The sequence below is a fragment of the Phocoena phocoena genome, chromosome 6, assembly GCF_963924675.1.
Source record: "Phocoena phocoena chromosome 6, mPhoPho1.1, whole genome shotgun sequence".
Taxonomy (NCBI): Eukaryota; Metazoa; Chordata; class Mammalia; order Artiodactyla; family Phocoenidae; genus Phocoena; species Phocoena phocoena.
Genome location: NC_089224.1, coordinates 51,101,686 through 51,129,620, shown reverse-complemented (window position 1 = coordinate 51,129,620; position 27,935 = coordinate 51,101,686). Strand labels below are relative to the sequence as shown.

Sequence of the window (27,935 nt, the reverse complement as noted above, 5' to 3'; positions counted from 1 at the left end):
ATAAATATATAATACTTATGGAGAACCTGGACAGTGGAATAAGTAGGGAAAAAAATTACAGCTTCTTGTACCTGTTCTCATCTATTTCTCAAAACCTGCTCTCTGGACTAACAGGGACAACTTTTGCAATAAAGCAACTCTGATAATAGCATATTGAGTGTTATGATTAATAAATGTTATACACTACAAAAACAACCACACAGAACTATAACAAACAAAACTCATGGAAAACAAATTTCCTTGCTTAGTTTTATAGTGAAACGTGTAAAAACAAGGAAAACCAAAACACTGCAACTACGCTTGATCCATACGAATCATAAAATGTTAGACAGGGAAATCTAGCCTAACTTCTTGGTTTTTCAGGAAACTCCGGGGTTGCAAAAATGTTAGGGAAGCATATTTTAACTTCACATGAGTACTAAAGATCCAGCAAGCAGCAATATTAGTAAAACATAAATTTTAATCCCAGAATTTAAATAACAAAGATGAAAATTTTTAACTTTCAATAGAAAAACCATCTCTAACTCCTGAAAAATATAATCAAGACCCAATGCCTCTTTATTGTTCTGAAAACAAATTGCTAGTTATGAGGACATGTTGTATTTCCCTCATATTCAATAAATAACTTTTATTTTCCTTGTCAAAATTAAGAAAAAATTAATTTTGTACCCTATTTCCAGAAAATCCTATAAATTCTAGTAGTCTGATAATCCGTGCTGGTAAAAGGGACAGCATCTGTAAGAAAAAAAATACAAGTGTACTTAGTGTTAGTACATCTAACTGTAGATAAATGTTAAACTCTAACCAACTTAAAGTTTTAATGATTCAGTAATATGAAAAATTAGAACCAAATTTAAACCACTGGACACGTCTCAATAACCACATACTGCACCTAGTATAATCATTACTTGTGACTTAATTTCATTTAGTTAAGACAATACACCTAAAAAGTTAAAAACAAAACAAAACAAAAAACCTGGCTTTTTCAGAATGCTCTAAAGAACACTTGCTCCTTTCATGTGGGTTGATAAAGTGATGAGAAGATAACCCCCAGTGTCCACCTCCAAAGTGTTTCTTTTAGCATCCTTTTCCAAAAGCAAAAGTCTGTTGTATTCTTCATATATGCAGGCATGACCCAGAAGTAGACACCTACAGCACTACAGCCCCTCTCTGGGACATCCCTAAAGAGTAGGATAAAGGGAAGTCCTCTCAGGGCAGAACTTTGAGCAGTGCCCTCTTTGTTCACTTTGCTTGGAAGGAGAAATGGCCATATATGCAATTATTTACTGATTCATGGGTGGTTGCCAATGGTTTGGTTGGATGGTCAGGGCTTTAGAAAGAACATGATTGGAAAATTGATGACAAGGAGCTCTGGGAAAGAGGTATACAGACAGACCTCTCAGAATGGGCAAAAAATGTGAAGTTATTTGTGTCCCATGTGAATGTTCACCAAAGGCTGACCTCAGCAGAGGAAGATTTTAATAATCAAGTCGATAGGGTGATTCATTTTGTGGACACTAACCAGCCTCTCTCCTCAGCCACCTCCGTCATCAACCAATTGGCTCATGAACAAAGCAGCCACGGTAGTGTATACACATGTGTGGGATTCCCTTTACCACTTAATTTTCTCACCAATTCCAGTCAAATCTTAATAAAATATCAAAATATCTAAATAATATAGCAATTGGACAGATATCTACTCAAACCCTTCATCTACCCCAGAGCTTCATCATCCCTCAAACTATATTGTTCCCTCACCTATTTTCAATTTCAGAGCCACCATTGCTATAGCAATAATATTTCTGATGTAGAAATAGAACTGAATTTCAAGTTCTTTATTACCAAAAAATGTTACTAGTCCATTCAGAGAGCTGCATGCTTCCCTTATTATACAATCGAAAACTATTCTGAGCATGTACAGAACTTTACAGCACATTCTGGCCAAAGCCCCCACTGGTTCACAGCACAAGAAAACTGATCCCACTGTAGCCACTTGCCAACCAAACCCAGGTAGTAGTTCAGGGTGAGGTTCAAATGCAGTAGCAGAGGCACTGAAAACCTAAGGTTCTTGTACAAAAGATTCTGGTTGCTTTCTGATCACTTACCAAATTAAAGGCCCCTATTCCAAGCTTGACGCCACCTTCAAACTCATAGAAGAACCGCTGCTCAATTTTGTTCTTCTGAATTACGTGCAGGATAGAAAGACATTCTCTGGATTGAAGAAAACAGTTACACTGTAAGTTTACTATGACACTGAAAACTAATTTTAAGTCAAATTTTGCATTTACATACCATAAGATAAATGTCATTAGCCAAAATACTAGAGAATTTTTAAGGGGATGATGCTGTGCTGAGTTTTCTCTTTTTTTCTTTTTTTAGTTTGCCAATATTTTATTTTATTTTTTAATACATCTTTATTGGAGTATAATTGCTCCACAATGCTGTGCTAGTTTCTGTTGTACAACAAAGTGAGTCAGCCATATGCATACATATATCCCCATATCCCCTCCCTCTTGAGCCTCCCTCCCACCCTCCCTATCCCACCCCTCTACTGGGTAATCATCATTAAGGAAAAATGACACACTCGTTTCTACACTGTTTATCAGGACCAATCTTTCTGGGCTTAAAGCAAAAGAGGGTTCAAATATCAGCAAGCATGACTCAGGAGCCATAGGACCACAGGACTGTGATCTCACAGTTTCCCAGCAATGTGTTAGAGGAGACTTCCTAGGAATGCTCAGTCTCTCAGCTGTTGTGCACACTTCAGCAACCTACCTTCCACTGAGTAACTGAGGTGCTACAGACAAAAAGACTTGAATTTCAGCATGATCACCATGGTCTCAAATAGACCAAAATAAAATTCACAACTAGGAAAGATTGAAAGAGGAAAGCAAGCTCAATCACAATTGCCTGCAACTGTCCTCTTATTTTTCCCTCTTCCATCCAAGCCAATCTTTCTGATTTCTCACTTTAATTAATTTTCTATGCATTTTTCTCTTTCCCTTCACATCTTCGAAAGGCAAATACTTAATCAGAGAAATGCAGATGAAAACAATGACAAAGATGTAAAAATTGGCAATGACCAGAAATTGCTTATCAAACTGACAGATATATTTTTTAAAGGTAGTAAGAAATAGCCTGATATAATGTATCACCTGGTGTGATGCACTTATAAATCATGCAATTTCACTTATGATGTATTCTAGCCAAATGCATCTAACCTGAATCTAGCTTACAGGAAATATAAGGGGCTACAGGAATGCTATGGACTGAACTATATTTCCCCCAAATTCATATGTTGAAGCTCTAATCCCCCCCGTCCAGTGTGACTGTATTTGAAGACAGAGATTTTAGGAAGTAATTAAGGATAAATGAGGTCATAAGGGTGGGGTCCTCCTCTGATAAGCTTGGTGGACTTATAAGAGGAAGGTCTCTCATTGCCATGTGAGGACACAGTGAGAAGGTGGCTGTCTGCAAGCCAAGAAGAGAGCCCTCACCAGAACCTGATCATGCTGATACAGATCTTAGACTTCCATCCTCCAGAACTGTGAAGAAATAAATTTCTGTTGCTTATGCCATCCAGTGTATGATATTTTGTTATGGCAGCCTGAGCTGACTATGACAAGGAACAAGCTAAATGAAAACTCAAGGAAGCCACCAAACAAATCTGTGCATATCCTGCAGGACAAATGGGTTGGGCTTTTCAACAACTCTCATGAATATAAAGACTCTTCTAGAATAAGATGTATTTAATGAACATAAACACTAGATGCTCAAGACAGTCTTGGGTTGGATCCTGGTGCTGACATTCCAGCAGTAAAAGAGATTTGGGGCCAACAGGCAAAATTTGAAGATGGATTGAGTATTACATGAAATGAAGACTTGTTGACACGAAAAAGATCATTAACTGAAAAAAGCAGGTTAAAAAATAGTACATACAGTGTGATCTCATTTTCATTTAAAAAAAGATATATCTTTAGATACATGTAGAAAATATTCTGAAAGAATATATACTAAGGTGTTAACAGCCATAATCACTGGGTGATAAGTATATGGGGTGTGTGTGTATTTTAATATTTGCTCATCCACGTTTTCCTATTTTCCAAAATATATATGCCACTTTTGTGATAAAAACCATTATTTTAATTTTTTAAATGGAAAACCAGTGCTGGCAAAGGTAAGAACAAATAGACACATTCATTTATTTCTGGTAAAATGGTAGTTATAGTAAAGAGGTTGGCAACCTATTGGAACATAGCCACACCCATTTACTTATAGTCTATGGCTGCTTACACCTTGCGGTCATAGAGTTGAGTAGTTGGGACAGAGATCTTACGTCCCACAAGCCTAAACAATTACTGTCTGGTATTTTTAGAAAAAGTTTGCCAATCCAATATATATCAATATATATATATATTGCCAATGCAATATATATCAGAAATCTTACACACATGCATACCTTTGAACCAACAAATCTAATTTTATTCTAAGGAAATAGCATGGATACACACAAAACTTGACCTATAAGGAAAGATACTGTATTACTACCTATAATAAAAATTTATAAACAAACTAAACAGGCAACAACCGGAAATCGGTTACGAAGACAGTTGCATGCATGCATACATTTATACATACACATGTAGTATATCCAAATAGTGGAATACTATTTCAGTGGAATAGTGGAAAGCCATGATGAATTAAAAATACTTAATGACCTAAAATTTTCTGACATGAAGTGAAAAAGGAAATTTCAAAATGACACAAAGCATATAATTTCACTGTATAAAAAGATAATTATATATGCTTATATACATGCACAAAAATTCAAATGTCAAAATATCAACAGGATGGCAGGATATGCATATTATGTTCAGAGTTATTTTCTGTGTAAATGTTCTATTTGCTGATAATAGATGATTATTACAAAATGCTCAAATAATATGGAGAAACCCTAAGTGTCCCTACACAATCATCCCACAGAGAGACGGTCACTGTTAACAGCCTGGTACATAATTTTCTAGTTGTTTTTATGCTCTACTAAGAATGCAATCTTTAGAAAACACAAATGGGATCACATAGTATATACTCCTCAATAGATTATACTGACAATTTTCCACGAAAATGCATGAAAGCTATCTTATTCTTTAACAAGTGCATATTATTCCATTCTATGGAATAATTTATTTAACCAAATTCCTATTCTTAAATTTTCAAGTTGTTTCAAAATATTCCATATTACAAACAATGCTGCTAAGAGTGTTCTTATACCTTCATCAAGTACTTTCCTATATCAAGTACTATAACTATATTTATACCATCCTAACTGTTCATAGGATACATTCTTAGAAAAAGAACTTCTGAGATCGAAGGTGATGCATATTCTTAATTTTGGTATATACTGCCAGAACATCCTTCATAAAAACTCTTATCAGTTTAGACCCCCACCAACCTATGAGTTTCTCACATTGTCATTTGCCCTGAGTCATTTATATCACATTTCTATTTGTATTTTTTATTATGGGATATTTTTGCCATGATGAAAATTTAAATGTTTATTTGGTCAAGTTAGTCTTCTATGGTTTCTGATTTTATGTCACACTTTAAAAGGCTTCTGAAATTGACATCATATATCTACAGATATGACACACTGAAAAGGACACCACATCACTTCTATAGTATTCTTGCCATAGAAAAATCTGAATTTAATCATTAAAAGCAACATTAGATAAGTCCACCTTGAGCAATGGTCTAAAAAATACCTGCCCAGTATTCTTCAAAAATGTCAAGGTCCTGAAAGACAAAGAAAGACTGAGGGACTCTTCCAGATTAAAACTGACTAAGGAGACGTAACAACTAAATGTGACATCCAGGATCCTGGAGTGAATCCTGGACTAGAATAAGGACACTGGTGGGACAATTAGAAAAATTCGAGTAAAGTCAATGAAGTAGTTAATAATATTATATCAATGTTTGTTTCCTGGTTTTAATAATTATACTGTGGTTCTATAAGATGTTAACATTTGTATATTGGAAGAATATATGAAAATTCTTTGTAAAACTTCTGGAATCATTTCAAAGTGAAAAATTTTTAAATAAATCAAAAGTTTAAAGGCCTTTGTACTTTAGGACTATAAAAAGACTTTCCTATGTTTTTGCTTGTACTCTTCCAAAAATATTTTAATATTAAATCTATATGGAATGTATCATTTTTTTATTTTTTGAATTTTATTTTATTTATTTTTTTATACAGCAGGTTCTTATTAGTCATCAATTTTATACACATCAGTGTATACATGTCAGTCCCAATTGCCCAATTCATCACACCACCACCCCCAACCCCCCGCCGCTTTACCCCCTTGGTGTCCATACGTGTGTTCTCTACATCTGTGTCTCAATTTCTGCCCTGCAAACTGGTTCAACTGTACCATTTTTCTAGGTTCCACATATATGCGTTAATATATGATATTTGTTTTTCTCTTTCGGACTTACTGAAGGAACAGTTTGCTAGTATTCTGCTGAGGAATTTTGCATCTATATTCATCAGTGATATTGGTCTGTAATTTTCTTTTCTTGTAGTATCTTTGGTTGGTTTTGGTATCAGGGTGATGGTGGCCTCATAGAATGAGTTTGGGAGTGTTCCTTCCTCTGTAATTTTTTGGAAGAGTTTGAGAAGGGTGGGTGTTAGCTCTTCTCTAAATGTTTAATAGAATTCACCTATGAAGCCATCTGGTCCTGGACTTTTGTTTGTTGAAAGATTTTTAATCACAGTTTCAATTTCATTATTTGTGATTGGTCTGTTCATATTTTCTATTTCTTCCTGGTTCAGTCTTGGAAGGTTATACCTTTCTAAAAATTTGTCCATTTCTTCCAGGTTGTCCATTTTATTGGAATAGTTGCTTGTAGTAGTCTCTTAGGATGCTTTGTATTTCTGTGGTGTCTGTTGTAACTTCTCCTTTTTCATTGCTAATTTTATTGATTTGAGTCCTCTCCCTCTTTTCTTGATGAATCTGGCTAACGGTTTATCAATTTTGTTTATCTTCTCAAAGAGCCAGCTTTCACTTTTATTGATCTTTGCTATTGTTTTCTTTGTTTCTATTTCATTTATTTCTGCTCTGATCTTTATGATTTCTTTCCTTCTGCTAACTTTGGGGGGTTTTTGTTCTTCTTTCTCTACTTCCTTTAGGTGTAAGGTTAGATTGTTTATTTGAGATTTTTCTTGTTTCTTGAGGTAGGCCTGTATAGCTATAAACGTCCCTCTTAGAAATGCTTTTGCTGCATCCCATAGGTTTTGGATTGTCGTGTTTTCATTGTCATTTGTCTCTAGGTATTTTTTGATTTCCTCTTTGATTTCTTCAGTGATCTCTTGGTTGTTTAGTAATGTATTGTTTAGCCTCCATGTGTTTGTGTTTTTTTCTTCTTTTTCGCTGTTATTCATTTCTAATCTCATAGTGTTGTGGTCAGAAAAGATGCTTGATATGATTTCCATTTTCTTAAATTTACTGAGGCTTGGTTTGTGACCCAAGATGTGACCTATCCTAGAGAATGTTCCATGTGCACTTGAGAAGAACGTATAATCTGCTGTTTTTGGATGCAATGTCCTATAAATATCAATTAAATCTATCTGGTCTACTGTGTCATTTAAAGCTTGTGTTTCCTTATTAATTTTCTGTTTGGATGATCTGTCCATTGGTGTAAGTGAGGTGTTAAAGTCCCCCACTATTATTGTGTCACTGTCAATATCCTCTTTCAGAGCTGTTAGCAATTGCCTTATGTATTGAGGTGCTCCTATGTTGGGTGCATATATAATTGTTATATCTTCTTCTTGGATTGATCCCTTGATCATTATGTAGTGTCCTTCCTTGTCTCTTGTAACATTCTTTATTTTAAAGTCTATCTTATCTGATATGAGCATTGCTACTCCAGCTTTCTTTTGATTTCCATTTGCATGGAATATCTTTCTCCATCCCCTCACTTTCAGTCTGTATGTGTCCCTAGGTCTGAAGTGGGTCTCTTGTAGACAGCATATATACGGGTCTTGTTTTTGTATCCATTCAGCAAGCCTGTGTCTTTTGGTTGGAGCATTTAATCCATTCACGTTGAAGGTAATTATTGATATGTATGTTCCTATGACCATTTCCTTAAGCATTTTGGTTTGTTTTTGTAGATCCTTTTCTTCTCTTGTGTTTCCCACTTAGAGAAGTTCCTTTAGCATTTGTTGTAGAGCTGGTTTGGTGGTGCTGAATTCTCTTAGCTTTTGCTTGTCTGTAAAGCTTTTGATTTTTCCAATCAAATCTGAATGAGATCTTTTCCGGGTAGAGTAATCTTGGTTGTAGGTTCTTCCCTTTCATCACTTTATCATGCCACTCGCTTCTGGCTTGTAGAGTTTCTGCTGAGAAATCAGCTGTTAACCTTATGGGAGTTCCCTTGTATGTTATTTGTCATTTTTCCCTTGCTGCTTTCAATAATTTTTCTTTAATTTTTGCCAATTTGATTATTATGTGTCTCAGCGTGTTTCTCCTTGGGTTTATCCTGTATGGGACTCTCTGTGCTTCCTGGACTTGGGTGGCTATTTCCTTTTCCACGTTAGGGAAGTTTTCGACTATAATCTCTTCAAATATATTCTCTGGTCCTTTCTCTCTCTCTTCCCCTTCTGGGACTCCTATAATGCGAATGTTGTTGCATTTAATGTTGTCCCAGAGGTCTCTTAGGCTGTCTTCATTTCTTTTCATTCTTTTTTCTTTATTCTGTTCCGCAGCAATGAATTCCACCATTCTGTCTTCCAGGTCACTTATCTGTTCTTCCGCCTCAGTTATTCTGCTATTGATTCCTTCTAGTGTAGTTCTCATTTCATTTATTGTATTATTCATCTCTGTTTGTTTGTTCTTTAATTCTTCTAGGTCTTTGTTAAACATTTCTTGCATCTTCTCGATCTTTGCCTCCATTCTTTTTCCGAGGTCCTGGACCATCTTCACTATCATTATTCTGAATTCACTTTCTGGAAGGTTGCCTATCTCCACTTCATTTAGTTGTTTTTCTGGGGTTTTATCTTGTTCCTTCATCTGGTACATAGCCCTCTGCCTTTTCATCTTGTCTATCTTTCTGTGAATGTAGTTTTTGTTCCACAGGCTGCAGGATTGTAGTTCTTGATTCTGCTGTCTGCCCTCTGATGGATGAGGCTATCTAAGAGGCTTGTGCAAGTTTCCTGATGGGAGGGACTGGTGGTGGGTAGAGCTGACTGTTTCTCTCTGGAATGTATCTTTTTTTTTTTTTTTTTTTTGCGGTACGCGGGCCTCTCACTGTCGTGGCCTCTCCCGTTGCGGAGCACAAGCTCCGGATGCGCAGGATCAGCAGCCATGGCTCACGGGCCCAGCCGCTCCGCAGCATGTGGGATCTTCCCGGACCGGGGCACGAACCCGTGTCCTCTGCATCGGCAGGCGGACTCTCAACCACAGCGCCACCAGGGAAGCCCCAGAATGTATCTTTTATAGTCTTTTTTCCAAAACGAAGAGCCAATTTTCCCAAAACTATTTATTAAAGTACCCATATTTTCCCACTGATTTTAAAGAGATTTATGTATATATAGGTTTTTAGTATGCTTTGAATTCCCTGGTATATGTACGTGTGTGTACACAGACGTGCATGCATAATGTGCACGCACACACGCATGCACACGCACATACACGTGTGCACGCACACACACACACACACACGAGTTTCTAAGCCCTATGTTCCACTCCACTGATATATATTTCTGTGCCATTACAAGACTATTTTAATTCCTTTGGTTTTTAAGTTTTGATGACTGAAAAAGCAATCAACTCTTTAACATTCTTTTATATCTTCAAAAAAATATTTCAAGAGGAAAAGTAAAAACAATATATCAGGTTCCCAAAATCCACTCCCTTCCAGGATTTTGAATGGAATATAATTTTATGAAATCATTTTGGGTAAAAGCATCTCTTAAAATACTAAATCTTCATTCTGCTTCCAGTAATGGCAGGGTGGCTTATATTAGATTAACTCTCCCACGGATAACAATTATAAACTCTGGACAAAATGCAATATACATATTTAAAATATATTGGTAGGCACTGGAAATTGAAAAAAAAAGTAATGGGAAACTGGAGAAGGGTTGAAATTTGAAAAAAGAGAACGACTCTTGAAGGGACCTTAAGTTTATATGGCTAGTCACCTGGAAGTGCTCCCCAGTACACTTGGTGTGGGGTGCCTAGAACTTACACAGAAAGCCACAGTCTTATTGGCTTCAAAAGGAACACAGAGTTCAAATTTGCCAGAGTACCTATAAGGTAATGGGGGAATTTTCAGATAGGAGAGAACCACATAGGAGGGAAACACCAAAATCAGTGCTGGAACTCCACTCAAATTCTTGGCTGATTCATGAACTATGTGAGCACTGGGGAAACGCCAAAGAAAAGCAGAGACAAGATAGAAGAAGTAGTGGAACCAGGATTTCAGATGCTGCCCACTACCAAAGAGTAAGAGTATGGGCTCTAAGTCTAGTCAAGTCAAATGCTTCCCAGAGCAAGAATCAGCACTATTCCGAGAAAGAAAACAGAACCTAGAGTCTCTACAATGTATCACTATCTAGTGTACAATCAAAAAATTATTGACTTGATAACAGAAAAACATGACATATAGTCAGGAGAAAAAGCAGGCAATAGAAACTGACCTCAAGACAGCCCAGATGTTGAGATAATGTCTAATCTGAAGAAAACAATTTTTTTTAATGAACAGCAGCTCAGTGACCTATTGAACAAAATCAGGTGACTAACATGTAATTGGGGTCTCAGAAGGAGAAAAGTGAGAATGGAGCAGAAAAAAATACTTGAAGAAATAATAGCTACACATTTCTCAAAGCCATACTTGAGCATATCAGTCAATGTGCTAAGAATAAAAAATACAAGTCTTCAAAGCAGTCAGAAGAAATGACAAATTACAGACAAGGGAAAAATAATTAAAATAACAGCTGACTTATGATCAGAAACAACAGAGGTTATAATACAATGGATTGACAGTTTTAAAGGGGCAAAAGAAGAAAAGAAAAAGAAAACCTTGTAACTCGAGAATACTATACTGAGCAAAAACAGCCTTCAAAAATAAAGATGTGGGCTTCCCTGGTGGCGCAGTGGTTGAGTGTCCACCTGCCGATGCAGGGGACACGGGTTCGTGCCCCGGTCCAGGAAGATCCCACATGCCGCAGAGCAGCTAGGCCCGTGAGCCATGGCCGCTGAGCCTGTGCTCTGCAACGGGAGAGGCCACAACAGTGAGAGGCTCGTGTACCGCAAAAAAATAAATAAATAAAAAATAAAGATGGGGCTTCCCTGGTGGCGCAGTGGTTGAGTCCGCCTGCCAATGCAGGGGACATGGGTTGGTGCCCCGGTCCGGGAAGATCCCACATGCCGCGGAGCGGCTGGGCCTGTGAGCCATGGCTGCTGAGCCTGCGAGTCCGGAGCCTGTGCTCCTCAACGGGAGAGGCCACAACAGTGAGAGGCCTGCGTACCGCAAAAATAAATAAATAAATAAATAATAAAGATGTTTTCAGGTAAATGAAACAGTAAGAATTAATGAAAGTAGACACATACTGTAAGAAATCTTAAAAGAAATGCTTCAGTCTGAAATTAGACAGGAATGAATAAACACCAAAAATGGTAAACATATGGGTTAATAGTGAAGACCATGACATAAAATTGTTTAAAGCAAAAGGTGGGTACCACTCTGTGGGGTGTGTAATATACATACGTGTACTATTGTAAGAATAGTATAAAAGACAACAGGTGGTAAATGAAACTATACTTTTGCAAAGTTCTTATACTTGTGCAATGGTACAGTATTAACTCTAAGTTGACTATGATAAGTTAAGAAGGCTATTATAATCACTAGAGCAAACACTTAAAAAAATTAAAGAGGGCTATAGCTAAGAAAACAATGGAAGGATTCCACTGGAATACATATACATATTTTTTTTTTATTTAAAGCAAAAGAAGGCAGAAAAATAAGGAGGGGGACAAATAAGGCAAAGGAAAAAAGCAAAATGGTACTCACAAGTGCAAACATATTAACTGTCACACTGAGTAAAGAAGCAAGACCAAATTAAGCATATTTACAAAAAATGCAAATTAAATACAAAAACAAAGATAGGTTTAAAGTAAAAGAATATATGCCATGCAAATACTAATTATAAAAAAGCATGAGTAGCTTTATTAATATCAGACAAAACAGATTTCAAGACAAAGAATATTATAAGGAGTTACATAGGAACATTTTATAATGATGAAAGATTAATTCATTAGGAAGATAAAACAATTAAAATATATATAAGCCCAATAATAGAGGTTCTAAATATACAAAGCAAATACTGACAGAACTAAAGGGAGAAATGGATGACTCCAGAATCAAAGCTGAAGATTTTTAACTCTGTGAGTAAAGGATAGGACAACTAGATAAAAATCAGTAAGGATACAGAAGATGTGAATGACACTATGGTCCACTTTAATTGAACATCTGAATCACTGCAGAACTTCATTGGAGCAGTGATGTTCTAGAGTCTGGACCAAAGACATACCTGTACATACCTGTCATTTTAAATTTATAAATTGTTTTTAGGAGAGAGAAACTAAGATTATCTAATCAGAAATTATGTAAGCACTTTTCTTTACAGCTATTTTTCTTTTAAAACTGCATTTAAACTTAAATCGTGTTGTCCTATGGCATTGAATACACCTCAGTAAGCCAAAAGTCAAGTGCACTTTTACCAACACGAAATTTTAAAAAACATAGTCATACTGACTGAGAACTTTGAAGTACAAAATGGTACATAGTACAAGAATCATTTAGAAACCACAAGAACGTGGTCAAAAAGGTACAAACCCTGTTAAAATATTTTTTATAAATCTTAATTTTTAACTTACTTATATATTTGGTAACTTGTTCTAATTTTGAGTCCACCTTTGATGAAGTTGATCATATTTTCATCCTGAAAACAATTAAATAATTAGATCATTTAGCAAAAGATTCTTAAACTGTCCCCATAGCTGTGTAGCTGCGTGATTAGAACAAAACACTATCTTTTGAGGATATGATTTTTAAATTAAACCATTCTTCTTGCTTTACATCTGAAATGCTTTTTTGTCATTTTTCTTCCAAGTTAGAGGACAACAAAAAGGAAACATTTCTTAAATCCTTGCATTACTTGAAGGAAGTAAGGAAGTAATCCTCATCAATTTGGGGCCATAAAGGTTAGTCCAAACGTACTTAAATAAACATCATCAACTACTGAGCAACTTTCTTCTGGGTTCAATGGAATTCAAAATGGCTGACTTTAAGGATATGCTCCAAGGACTTTCCTATCTGTCTTACTCCAAGTAATGGGATTATGGTTCTTCTTTAGGGGGGACTTTAGCAGGCAGTCTATTTAACATTGTGAATTTCATTCATATACATTTCCAGACCACAGATAACTGATTTGGATTCTAAAGTTGTTGTCACTTATATGAAATACTGTCTAGGGGAAAAGAGATCACTTCTCTTTGCCTGATGGTCATCAGCCATAAAACTGGGTCAGCTGGCCTAAATGAATGACCTTTTTAGGGTGAGTATTCTAGGATTCCAAGAGTCTCCTATTAAAGCATATCAAATAACTGCTTGAGGGCTTCCCTGGTGGGGCAGTGGTTGAGAGTCCACCTGCCAATGCAGGGGTCACGGGTCCGTGCCCCGGTCCGGGAGGATCCCACATGCCGTGGAGCGGCTGGGCCCGTGAGCCATGGCCACTGAGCCTGCGCGTCTGGAGCCTATGCTCCGCAACGGGAGAGACCACAGCAGTGAGAGGCCCACGTACCGCAAAAAAAATAATAATAAAAATTAAAAAATAATAACTGCTTGGAAGATGTTACTCTAATAGAAGGTGCTAATGGAGATAGTCCCATGCTTTTCTAGTCCGTTAATATCAGAAAGATGCTCTGGTATTGATTTCCTGTGCACTTGAGCATCCTTCCGAAACAAAAGAAGAACTAATTTTAGTTTGTTAATGTCATCAGTTACTTAAATACTTAATCTTTAAATTATTAAAAGAATCAATAAATGTAAAATTCACTATGCAATTTAAATGTTTATTTTCTGATTTTAAGGAATCTTATGGTTACACAAGTTCCAATACTGGCCAGGAAAGAATTTCTTCAATTGGATTCAAATCTGCCTCAAATAAGAAAATTTCATTTCAGGATTCACCAAACATTTGCTGAATGCCTATTTTACAGCAGGCACCCAAACACAAAATCAGACAAAAGCAACACAACTCGCTAAGGGATGAAGACATGCATGGATGGAGACATGTGGGGGATGTCATGACAGCACAAAGGTGGGCGGGGATGTGAAGAGGTCCACAAAAGCCTCCTGGAAGCATCAATGCTTAAAGCACACACATACACACACACACAAAAAAGATTGGGAAGTAACCAGCTGAAGGAAGGAAGGCAAGGTAGGTGTGAACTTTGCAAGCAAAAAAAAAACCCTCAGGGAAGCATTCAAGACCCTGGTGTGCTTGGCTTGGCCATCTGTGTGTATATAACTCAGTACTGCTGCAGAAACCTACTGCAAAAAAGGGAATGACTAAGGAATAAGAAAGTTACCTGTGCTGTACCTGTGCCACTCAAGTATGCAACATACCTGCCAGTAGCAGTTGAGGACATTGGTAAGAGGGGAGTAGGGAACTGGTGGGGAGATACCAGTTTGGTTAGAAAAAGCCTTCCCCATGTGTGATATTCTGATACAGAACCACTGCCATAGTCAATGAGGGCTACTAAATGCTGAAGCAGAGACATGCCCAGGTGAAATTCTCATCTTTGAGAGGGTGCACAATTGCACAATGGAGAGTGAGCTGGAGGGAAGAGAAACTACAGACCGAAGGTCCCTGGGTTGCCATGCAGTCTAGGGAAGAGCTGACAAGCCCCCCACTAGAACAATTATAGTCAGAATAAAGAGGAAGAGACGGAGCTGATAAACCTTGAAAAGGTAAAAGCAGCACGACCACGAGCCTGGCATTATTAAAGATACAGAGGCATGAGGAAGAGGGGAACCATGGATATCTCCCAGATGTTGAACTACAAGCCCCCCAGACATAAAAAACAAAAAAGTTTCAAATCAATGATTTTATTATCAAATTATCATTTGAAAAACACATCAGAAAAAACTGGGGGCCTCCGTGACTAGCCTTATGTTTACTGAGGCAGTAAGACTGTTGTTTTCAACCAGCCGTCATAATAGGTGGGGTTTTAGGAAACAGGGCCCTACACCAGATTGACTTAATTTTACTTAACCAGAATCCAACCTAAGAGGTCACCCTCCAGAAAAAGAGAAAAGCAACTCTCAATTCAATGTAAATCATTGAGATTGAGGAAGATTTTCCATCTTACAGTTGAATTTCTGCCCCCTTACAATCTCCACCCCACTTCTACCCCACTTGTATCCATCACCGCCACCTGTGTGGCCGCCATGTTAAAATCCATATTTTTTAGAAGAACTGGAAGCTACAATGACAGGCAAGGTACTGATGGTAACAATTCCGGGAGGTGAAATTTAAATGCCCCATGAGAAAAGGAGTCATTGTTTTGTTTAGTGACTTTTTTTAACTGCTCTTCCAAAATAAGAAATAAAAGAAAGGGGAATGAAAATACAAAGAGCGGGGAGATAAAATCTGAGGTATACATGGGAAGTTTGGCTCTCGACACATGCATAACTAAGCTTTGCTGAAGCATCTGATGCAAGAAGGGAACAGCCAAGGATGCTGAAGCCTCCTCCAGCCAGTCACTCCTGTGTGCAGCCCTCCACCATTAGCAAGCACGAAGAGGGATAACCTCCCAGTTCTCATACAGAGCAGCGTCCTGAAATTAGGTGAGGTAGTTGCAAGACAGCTTCTTCAAAAGGCAGTGGTTGCCAATAAAGCGAAGTTCAAAACGGAATTTTAAGTGCATTTGAGTAGGAAAAAAAAAAAAAAAACCAGGGTCTTCTTTCAGCCAAAGTTTATCAGTAATAACAAATATCTTTCACTACGACTCTAAGTCAAAAGAACTGAAGCACTGACATAGAATGAGCCACATTTCTTCTATGTCGTACTTGGCAGGCTTCCCGGGCGACGCTGATTCTAAGCCAAATGTTCATTACCTGCACAAACGTGAGGGCTGCTTTCTGTAGGAGGCACTCGGCATAACAGATTTCGGCATGCATTTCCTCTATTAAAGACAAATAAAAATATATTAAGGAAAATCCCATATCCACAGTAATTGCTCTGAGATGTTCAGAAAAGACGGGTAGATAAATGAGCCCAAGGGAGACAATAAAAACCTAGGTTGCTTTGGTGCTTCCATAAAAGTGGAATGCTGACCTCAGTTCTCAGGCCCTCAGCAAGAATTTTCCAGAATGCATGAAATGCTTTGGGGAAGTTATCTTTGGCTCCATTCACATATAACTGCCAAGAGTCAGGCCCCTGGTGTCAAAGACCCAAACTCAGCTCACCAAAATGTAAAAACCAAAATGTAAAAGCACTTCTTGGAAAAAAGGAAACCACTTATCTTTTAACTTAACGGAAACAGGCAAGTTTAACACAGTTATAGATTGGAAATCTAACTTAAATATACTAATTCTACCTTCTAAAACATGAAGGCATGATAGTCATGACAATGGTTAGGCATGCTATTAACTTGAAGAGAAAGCAGTAATTCCCTAGGGTTCTAGGAAAAAGAACTGGCCTGCATGCCCAACTCATGACTCCTCATTCAGGGAAGACTTGATGTAAAAAAGTTCACACTAGCACAGTTTGGGGCTATTTGGATCACTGAGATATCTAGTGCAGGAACAAGGCACTCACAAAAGGGCTACATAAAACTACGTATGTATCCCTGGGACACGTGGAGTGCCCCCAAAACACGTGGCCTATCCATGATACCTGCAGAGATTGGGGAGGGAGAAATCTTTGCATTTTCTTTTTTTTTTTTTGCATAAACAAAATCAGCAGATTCCCGTTTTATCCATGGGATGCAAACTGGTGTGTTATTTAAGTAAATGAGCTTTGGGGTATTTCACGGCCTAGGTGGCAGGGAGGGCCCTGCCACGTACTAGTTGTAGAACCTCGAGCAAGCTACCTTCCCTCTCTCTGCTGGTTTCCTTGTTCCTAAAGTCCAGCTAATGACATCTCTACTTCAGAGCAGAAGAATTCAACCAGGTGCTGCCTGTGAAGCTTACTGGGCAGAGTAAGCCCTCAATATGCATCAGCTACTTTCACTAAGATTACTGCCCTTGGTCCATGTCATGCTTTTTGCCAAAATTTCAGAAAGTAGAACATCTTTATGTGATGTAAGTAACTGAAAAACGGGGTATCTCTGTGTTAATGGGAACATTGTTGAATCTAACTGGATAAGAACTAGTGCTTTATTGCTTTCACTTACACACACAGGACCCCTCCTGACCACACACACTCACATACACACACACTGTCACACACACACACACACACACACACACACACACACACACACACACTACTAGTTCTCACAAACAGGTTCACCTTCCTGCCACGCTCATATTCCAAAGGCTGATTTACAAAGAAGCAACAATGCAACTAAGATCTTCCAACAGCACGCATAAGATGGGGCCAGACGCACAACAGGCCAAAGTGGAGGAGCTGTGGCCCCCGCGCAGTCTGGCAGCATCAGCAGCCACAGTCTCCGTCCTTCGGAACACCTCACCTCCAAGTGTGCCCCTGAATTCTCTCCGTGTGTTCAGTGGGAGAAAAACTGGTAACTTTTATTTTTACAGACTCACTTGAATATCCTCCTTCCAGGGAAACTTGTAACAAAGTGGGAATTGTTAGTAATTATTCACTTTGAAAGCCTGCTCGGTAACCCAGATGGCTGGCTTGGGGCGTGTGCCAAGAAGGCAGGGAAGCGGCTGCTGGGAGAGAAGCAACATGAGCAAAGGCAAGGAGCACGGAGCCCTGCGTGGCAAGTCCAGCGGTGCACCTTTGGCTGAAGCGTGAGGTGTGTACAGGGACGAGTGGGCAATGGGCCTGGAAGTGTAAGTCGGGGCTGAATTATGGACGACCTTGAATATCAGAGTCTGGGCTTCATTTGGTAGACAATGGTGAGTCCTTGCAGACATCTGAGCAGAAGGGCAGACGGATCAGAGTTAAGCTAAAGATGGACAAGGCAAAGAGCAGCACAAACGACGTAACAAGAAGCCAGAGATAAAAGGGAAGAAAGTTTGAACTCTGTATTCTGCGCGTAAGGAATCTTCATATGAAATTCCTTGCACATCCTAAGCACTGTATATAAACATCGGTTTTTAAAGCAATTTGAAAGCCATTTAGGGCAATATGCCAGCCATGAGGAAGGAAGAATGGGTGTGTCCCATGTTAAACCCACAAAAAGTTTAATTAAATATCCTCACTCCTGCAGAAAACCAGCCATTCAAGGATGGAAATGGAAATTACCAAGAGGAAAAACAAAGTGCACCCTAAATCCACAATGTTTTGACATGCTCCCTTGAACACAAAGTCTGTTTGGGTTGCAGCAACAGCCAGACTCATTAGGAATAAATGCAATTTAATTTATAAAAGTCTTATTTCTTCACTCTGATTGATTTATATTGGGCAGCCCTTAGCTCTCAAAATTAGACATTTGGCATTTACAAATAGGTACCTACCAGAACATCTTTTAATTATAAATTCCTCAGTTCACTGAAGGAAATATCTTCATTAGGCACTGAAGTGTCAGCTAAGCATGCCTTCAGACATAAAAGTCTAAGTAAACCTTATTTCAGAATAGGTTCAAGTCACAGCCTGATTTATTTTCATAATTTTTTAATTAAGACCTTATTTTTTAAGAGCAGTTTTAGGTTCACAGAAAAATTGAGGGGAAGGTACAGAGATTTCCCATATATCCCTTTCCCCCCAAACACGCATAACCTCTCCCATTATCAACATGCCCTCCAAAGTGGTACATTTGTTACAAGTGACAAACCTCCACTGACACATCATAATTACCCAAAGTCCGCAGTTTACATTAGCGTTCACTCTTGGTGTTGCACATGCTATGGGTTTGGACAAACGTATAATGACATGTACTATCATTATGGTATCAGTATTTTTCACTGCCCTAAAAATTCTCTGTGTTCCACCTATTCATCCCCTGGCAACCATTGACCTTTTTACTGTCTCCATAGTTTTGCCTTTTCCAGAATCTTATGTGCTTGGAATCATACAGTAGGTTCCCTTTTCAGATTGGTGTCTTTCACTTAGGAATATGCATTTAAGGCTCCTACACATCTTTTCATGGCTTGATAGCTCATTTCTTTTTAGCACTGAATAATATTCCACTGTCTGGATGTATCACACTTTATTATTTATCCATTTACCTATTGAAGGACAAGTTCTGAATAAAGCTGCCATAAACATTCATTTGCAGATTTTGGGGTTAACACAAGTTTTCAGCTCCTAGTTTTGTAAGAAACTGCCATACTATCTTCCAAAGTGGCTGTACCATTTGCATTCCCACCAGCCATGAATGAGAGTTCCTGTTCCTCCACATCCTCACCAACATTTGGTGTTGTCAGTGTTCCAGATTTTGGACACTCTCATAGGTGTGTAGTGGTATCTCATTGCTGTTTATTTTTCAATACTTCTAAATATGCCACGCCCAAAGACACAATAAAAAGATAAGAACAGTACCATCTATTTTCAAGATGTCTGACACAGAAATAATTCAACATTTCCTTCATCCATATGTGACACATTTCGTGCCCTTTTCTACCCAACTACAGGAGAAGGTGTGGGGTTATGTGGCTTAGGGAAAGGCAGATCGGGTTTAGACTCTGCTCTGCTAAGCAAGTAATCTTGGACCATCTGTCTAATCTCTCTGAACATCACTTTCTAGTCTATAAAAAGGAGGTTACACAGGTTAGATTGGACAATGCTAAGGAAAGCATCAAGGACAGTGTCTCACACATAGTGCCTTTAAAAAATAGGGCATTGGGCTTCTCTGGTGGCGCAGTGGTTGAGAGTCCGCCTGCCGATGCAGGGGACACGGGTTCGTGCCCCGGTCCGGGAAGATCCCACATGCCACAGAGCGGCTGGGCCCGAGAGCCATGGCTGCTGAGCCGGCACGTCCGGAGCCTGTGCTCCACAATGGGAGAGGCCACCACAGTGAGAGGCCCGTGTACCGCAAAAAAAAAAAAAAAAAAAAAAAAGGGCATTATCATTATTATGTTTTAAGTTATTATTATTATTCATATTTATACCAATAATACCATGCCATTGTTTTGTAAACTAAGGTTAAAAAAGAATCTCAAATGCCAGGCTTTATATTGCAAAGAAAAAGGGAGGCAGGGGGAAATGGGCCACTGGAGAGAAGCCATAGAGAGGAAAACAGAAGAATATAAATGAGTCAAATTTCTTTGGGGCCCATTTAATTTCCCACTGACCTACTTTAGTGGACTTTAGGTCTCCTGGGGCCAATTTACATAAATGGCCCTAAGATGAAAAATATGAAAACACAGTCTATCTGAAATCAAGGGGATAAATAAACTCTTAAGGGTCCTTGGAGGTCAGTTTCTGGAGAAAAAGATGATTGGCTTCAGCTGCCTGGAGGAACCAGTGAAATCTACTGTGCTGTATGACAGCTGCAGGGCCAGCATCATACCTTTTGGAACAAGTCTTGTAATCCTCTGTTATCAACACTCTAGTGAGCCCAAGTTCTCCAATGTCCATAACAAGTTGATAATACTCTTCTAACAAAGCAAACAAAACTTCATAATGAAACACACTCAAAACTGTGTCTGGCACACACTTGACCACCAGGAATGACAGACAGATGTACCCAGAATTGCTCCTGCCTTAATCGGCTACAGCTACTTTAACGATTTTGTGTTACCTCTTCCACAGAACAAATTTGACAATGACAACACAGGCACAAATGCTCCTTGGACGGCAGAAGCTTTAGTCTACAATGGCCTCATTTGAAAGATGTTATTTTCTCTTCTACAGGTGTACTGGGATGCTCCTTTCTTATAAACCATCCTGACTAGAGAATAACACTAATAAAACAGGGCTGATCATAGAACTTCTGCCCTAATCTCTGTGGAATATCAAGCAATTGACAGCAAAAGGAGTCATTTCCTCCCAGCCATCTGATCAAATGCTGCAGACATTCCTGGATTCTTGAATATTCCTAAATGTCCACAAACCAAACATCTTCCATACTGTGAAACATCATCATTATTTTAAAGGTATCAAAATTACTTTGACCTTGAGGAAAAAATTAATAGCTTGCGGAAAAATAGAAACTTTTGTACATGGGTGGTAAGAATATAAACTGACCTAATTTTTTGGAGAAAAAACTGTCAATATCTATAAATGTTTTCTATTTTCAAATAGTCCCAGTAATTCCACTTCTAGCAATCTATCCTATGAAATACTTACAAAAATGCATGAAGGCATTATTTGTAATAGCGAAAAAACCAATGTAACTGTCCTTCAATAGAGACAAAGTAAGTAACTGGTGGCACCTGTCCTAAGGAATACTAAATAGCTATTAAATAGAATGAAGTACAATTTATACGTCTTGACATGGAAAAAGTCAACCGCCAAAAATTACATTGTAGCCTAACATGTATCACATGATTCTACATTAGCAAAAAATGAAAAACTACAAAAATCCTATGTGTACCTTCTGTATATATTTGTACATGTACACAGAAAAGTCTGCAAGGCTTGAAAACCAACTATTAACAGTGGTTACTTCTAGAGGGTGAGTATTATGGGGAAGAGAAAAAGACATTCCATTTACTTTATATTATACACTTAAGTGTTGAATTTTATGAGCATGACCACATTTTAATTTTTCAAAGAAAGGAAAAAAACCTTTTAAAGGCCTCTTACCTTCAGTGAGCTGTTCCAATGATCCTCTAGAAAGAAGACTTGAGAAAGATTCTACGACTGTGCATTTTTTCCTGTATCTGCAGAGAATAAGTAGAAGGGGAGATGGGAAGTGGAGAGAAAAAAATAACAATAATCAAGCTCATTTTCATTTGACATTCATTTCAGTCACAATCACACCAAAGAGTCACCAAAACAGAACTCTAAACCCTAAAATCTCTGGGGCAGAGACCACCCTTTTGAACCCTGCACACCCAGCTCCCAGCACTGGCATCCTGTGGGCATTTAACCCAAGCTTACTGAACAAGTGCATGGACAAACATACACATAACAGTCAATACTAACCCTGTCATGCACCTTCCCTGATCTCTATGGCTAAAATCAGTATTTCTGTTGTTAAGGGTCACCTCACCACGGGTTAAGAATGGAGTTAGAGTGCAGTGTTTGGAAACTCTCTTCCCTTGAGGGGCTGGAAACATAATTACAAGAGGACATAATTTCAGCAATGTTAAAATTCACCAATGCTAGTTAACAGCTTTTGCTAGGAGCTTCCTATACACACAAAGATTAAAATAAAACTGAAATTCCATGTCATTTACACCAAGCAAAAGTGTTTAAATATGTCTATTTAGACAAATAAAAGACTCCCTTCTGACTTCGCAGCATTTCCCACATAAAAGAAGAATGCTCCTTGCTTGGCCTGGCTTGGCATGTGGTACCTAAAGGCTCCACCAGGGGGACCCCGAGAGATGCTTGCTGCTAATCCCACTGAAATCCTCAGCCCTTCTCGGTAGTTCAAGTACCAACGAGAAAAGTGGAAGATACAGATGCCACGTGTTCCGCCATCCCAGCATCCTACTATAATTCTTTAGTGGAAATATTTTTATCTCCCGCACATAAAACTACATGAGACCAGGAACCTGTGATGCTCAAGTCCTTTTCTATAACCGTGGCCAGCTTCCAACAGAGCTCTCTGTCAGGCTAAGTGCATCCATTTTGTCACACAGACAGAAAGGCTTGTAGGCGTGTCTCAAGTATTTAATTACTCAGCTCATACTTTTGGCAAGTTTGTAAGGCGTCCTTCATGGCAGAAATGCCATTTTGGATGTCCTGTTGCTCGAAGGTCATGACGGCCTGCAGCACCACAATGGTACTGTAGCCCAAGGCATGGTACATGCTGTCCTTAGCCCTGGGGAGAACACGGAAATTACTACATTTCAATTCAACTGAAAAGCATTCAGGTCGCATCTGAAACTAATCACAAGAAATTCTAGTAAACCCATGACGTGACTTTCACAGTAACGACTTTTACTCCTTCACCATGATCACTGAAATAATATGGACTATGAAAGACATGCCCCAAAGAACTCAAACTCTGAGGACTTCCCAATTCAAGCCCACGCAGGCAGCACAAAACTTTCCAGGTTGAAGCAGAGTGCGGCATATGCTGTTCCCTGTTTGAGCACAAGGGGGCAGCCTGCTGACTCATTTCCTAGAAAATGTTTCAAAGCAAACCCAATTTTCCCCAGTTGTACAAGAAGCAGTGTACCGCCTTTTGCTCTGAAATAAGTGCTAAAATAAAGGCCACTGGAAACATAGTTTGTGACAGAGAAATTCTGATATGTTTTCTGAAAGGTAAGTCTTGTTTAAAATCATCCCCTCCCTTCTCCCAGCCAGAGGCCACGAGGAAGCAAGATTTTTGCAATAAGTTAAGTCAGCCACAAAGGGCCCAGACAAAAATTCATGGTAGATCTCTTACCAAATCTGATCCCATTATCTGGGAATCCTGATTAAAGTTCTGGATAATTAAAATTATCAAGTTATCCGTTCGATTTTTAAGGACATTCAGTCTGAATGGATGGCACATCCCAGACTCTCAGGCTATGAAAACCTCACCATCTCTTTCCTCAAAACTTCTTAAGCTATGTTAATTAGTTATTTATAAGATCTACAATATTAATGCATGGTTTTATTTTTAATTCAAATATATTTTTAAAATACTTTTTTTTTTTTTTTTTTTTTTTTTTGCTGCTCTACAAAACAAATCAAGCCACAGTATACTTTCCCCCCAAGAACAGTCTAAACATCCTTTGGTAATTTGCAATTAGTCCCAAACAGTGAGGGCACTGGCTATTCAAAAAAAGAAAGAAAAAAAAGGAATAAGAGGAGCCCAAAGTGAATCAGCAATTGTGGTTTTAAACCTCACATTAAAAAAAAATTTTTTTTATTGAAATGTAGTTGATTTACAATATTATATAAACCCCACATTTTAAACCAAAAGCTTCTCCAAGGGGAAAAAGAAGTATTCAAGTGGGAAAAACGTATGTTTAACAGTGAAACATGCATAAAGATCAGAGAATATAAAACTTGACTAAGTGTAAGACTGTCATTTATTTTCATTCCATATTATGACCAGCTGGGTGTCAGTGAAGAAGAAAAAATGGAGACTTTTGGAATAAGAAACAAAGGAGACAGGCAGGCAGATTGAGAGAGGAGAGACAAGGAGAGAACAACAGGCAGAGAGAGAAAGAGAGGGAGGGAGAGAGGAAGACAGAGGGATATAGAGACAGAAGATGAAGAGACAGACAGACAGACAGAGAGGTCTGAAGGACTAAGAAGGACAGAAGGAAAAAGGCAGATACAGGCAAGGTAGAGCAGCGGTCCCCAACCTTTTTGGCACCAGGGACCAGCTTCATGGAAGACAATTTTTCCATGAACAAAAGGGGTTGGGGTGGAGGGGTTTCTGGATGATTCAAGCACATGGATTTATTATGCTCTCTGTGCAATCAAGCCTCTCTGCTAATGACAATCTGTATTTGCAGCCGCTCCCCATCACCCCTGAGCTCCACCTCAGATCACGAGGCATTAGATTCTCATAAGGAGCACGCAACCTAGATCCCTCACATGCACAGTTCACAGTAGGGTTCGCGCTCCTATGAGACTCTCATGCCACCACTGACCTGACAGGAAGCAGAGCTCAGGCGGTGATGCGAGCAATGGGGAGCGGCTGTAAATGCAGATGAAGCTTCACTTTCTCACCCACCACTCACCTCCTGCTGTGCGGCCCAGTTCCTAACAAGCCACGGACCAGTACCTGTCTGTGGCCCGGGAGTTGGGAACCCCTGAGGTAGAGGATGTGAGACAAGCATTGGGTGGAGACAGCCCTGGGCAATTTCCGTAGGCCGGGGACTTCACCATCTATTTTATCATCTGTTCTTAACCTCTGAAATGCTAACTGATCGCAGTTCTTCTGAGAATTACCACAGCCTCAGTAGGCACATTAATTTCTAAGATTCAAAGGCAATGACCAGAGTCACATCACCCTGCTCACCCTAGAGACTCCTCAAAGGAATGAGAGTCCCACTCTGTGCCCACATAACTGTCTTGAAATTATTATCTGAGGTCTAAGCTTCATCCAAGTAAGACACTGTGTTTGGAGGCACAAGGTGAGATTATTCCTGCCGAGCTCTAGTCACCCTGTACAGGTGGACACTGGAGTCAAAGTGAGGCCTAGGAAGAAGACTAAGCATAGGTTTTGCTGCCACATCACCAGAAGTAACAGGTACTATTAATTGAAATGGAACTGCCTAAGTGATTTGTCACATAAATAGGGAGTCCCAGTAAGAGTTTTATTACCTTAAATTGCTTTTTAGCATCTGAGATTACCATATTTTAGTTCTTCCCACAACCATTTCTTTTTTTTTTTTAATTTATTTATCTTATTTATTTATTTTTGGCTGCATTGGGTCTTCGTTGCTGGGCACAGGCTTTTCTCTAGTTGTGGTTAAGCAGGGGCTACTCCTTGTTGTGGTGTGCATGCCTCTCATTGTAATGGCTTCTCTTGTTGCAGAGCACAGGCTCTAGGCGCACGGACTCAGTAGTTGTGGCTCCTGGGCTCTAGAGTGCAGGCTCAGTAGTTGTGGCTCACAGGCTTATTTGCTCCGCGGCATGTGGGATCTTCCCAGACAAGGGATCAAACCCGTGTCCCCTACACTGGCAGGTGGATTCTTAACCACTGCACCACCAGGGACGTCCACCCATGCCCATTTCAAAAGAAACTTTTCTCAATGATATTTAAGTTTCAGAGGAATATCCATAAAAATATTTCACTGAAGAAAGCCAAATGAAGCTCTGTGAAACTAATAAGATGACACTATTTAAACAAGTATAGAAATTAAGATAGGAGAAAGAATCAGAAATGCTCTACTAATTAAAGTTGAAAAGACAGATTTCTTAACTGGATATTAAAACTAATCAACATTTAGGGGTCTCAACCAAATTAGTTTATAAATATTCAGGAGGAAGTGCAGAAAAATTGACTGACAAGAATGACATCAGAGACGGAATCATCAAAAGCATCCAAAAAAATATATTTTATCTAAAATAAATAAAGTTAATTACCATGGTCGAAGCAATTCTAAGGCATCTGTAAATTTGTTACTTAGAAATAAGTTCAGTGCCATTGCACATTCTTCCAGGCCACTCCTGAGATCCACCTTGGTTGACAGTGACCTAAAAATCAAGAAAAAAATACACAGAATTTCTGCAGTTTTTACTTTTAGCAAGTTGTCACAGGGAGTGTGTGTGTGTGTGTGTGTGTGTGTGTACGCATGCGCGTGTGTACACTTTGGAGACAGAAGGACAGGCTGGAATTCTAACTCTGTCACTTACTAGCTGTGTCTCTAACCTCTGGGAACTTGACTTTCTCATCTGTAAAATGGGAATGCCACCAACTACTTCATGGGGCTGTTTTGAAGATGGAACAAATTGACAAATAATGCTCATAGCAGGCACTTAGTAAATGACAGTCCCCCCATCACTCCGAAGATCACAAGTGTAGGAACTACATCTATTCATGAGTGGGAGCAGAGGTTATTTTGTTTTAGTTTGATTATGTAGGGGTAAGAATGTATGTTAGTGGAAAACTGCATTGTCTAAAATCTAAAGAAGACCCTGCCAGGTTATTTGTTTTTGATTCCACAGGAACTATCTTACAGCTCTGTAAATTATACATAACTGATATCAATACAAAATAACTGTTATCTATAGACACGTGTTAAAAAAGAGACAACAGGCCCAGTCATCAAAAAAATCTACAAACAATAAATGCTGGAGAGGGTGTGGAGAAAAGGGAACCCTCTTGCACTGTTGGTGGGAATGTAAATTGATACAGCCACTATGGAGAACAGTATGGAGGTTCCTTAAAAAACTAAAAATAGAACTACCATATGACCCAGCGATCCCACTACTGGGCATATACCCTGAGAAGACCATAATTCAAAGAGTCATGTACCACAATGTTCATTGCAGTTCTGTTTACAATAGCCAGGAAAGCAACCTAAGTGTCCATCGACAGATGAATGGATAAAGAAGATGTGGCACATATATACAATGGAATATTACTCAGCCATAAAAAGAAACAAAATTGAGTTATTTGTAGTGAGGCGGATGGACCTAGAGTCTGTCATACAGAGTGAAGTAAGTCAGAAACAGAAAAACAAATACCATATGCTAACACATATATATGGAATCTAAAAAAAAAAAAAAAAAAAAAAAAAACGGTCATGAAGAACCTAGGGGCAAGACAGGAATAAAGACAGACCTACTAGAGAATGGACTTGAGGATACAGGGAGGGGGAAGGGTAAGCTGGGACAAAGTGAGTGGCATGGACATATATACACTACCAAACGTAAAACAGATAGCTAGTGGGAAGCAGCCGCATAGCACAGGGAGATTAGCTGGGGGCTTTGTTACCACCTAGAAGGGTGGGATAGGGAGGGTGGGAGGGAGACGCAAGAGGGAAGAGATATGGGGATATATGTATATGTATAGCTGATTCACTTTGTTATACAGCAGAAAGTAACACACCATTGTAAAGCAATTATACTCCAATAAAGATGTTAAAAGAAAAGAGACAACAGGCGCAAAATGGAGTCATTTATGCTAAGCCCCACCAGGACTTAAAGCTAACCTAATTACAGTTCCAACCTT

The 27,935-nt window shown here is 38.8% G+C and overlaps 1 protein-coding gene across 2 annotated transcripts in view; it reads right to left on the bottom strand.

Moving 5' to 3' along the window:
• TTC39B (tetratricopeptide repeat domain 39B) overlaps window positions 1-26,442 on the bottom strand; it is a 53,782-nt gene extending 27,340 nt beyond the window's left edge. Inside the window, exons 1-7 of one of the 2 annotated variants that reach the window (XM_065879844.1) lie at window positions 26,345-26,442; window positions 23,001-23,132; window positions 21,947-22,023; window positions 16,180-16,247; window positions 12,933-12,997; window positions 2,106-2,211; window positions 670-735 (exon numbers count right to left, since the gene is read on the bottom strand). In XM_065879844.1, coding sequence (XP_065735916.1) covers window positions 670-735; window positions 2,106-2,211; window positions 12,933-12,997; window positions 16,180-16,247; window positions 21,947-22,023; window positions 23,001-23,132; window positions 26,345-26,406 — 576 coding nt within the window. In that variant the 5' untranslated portion in view covers window positions 26,407-26,442. The remainder of the gene's footprint in view (window positions 1-669; window positions 736-2,105; window positions 2,212-12,932; window positions 12,998-16,179; window positions 16,248-21,946; window positions 22,024-23,000; window positions 23,133-26,344) is intronic. The other variant, XM_065879845.1, reaches the window with a different exon arrangement.
• Window positions 26,443-27,935: the final 1,493 nt, after the last annotated feature.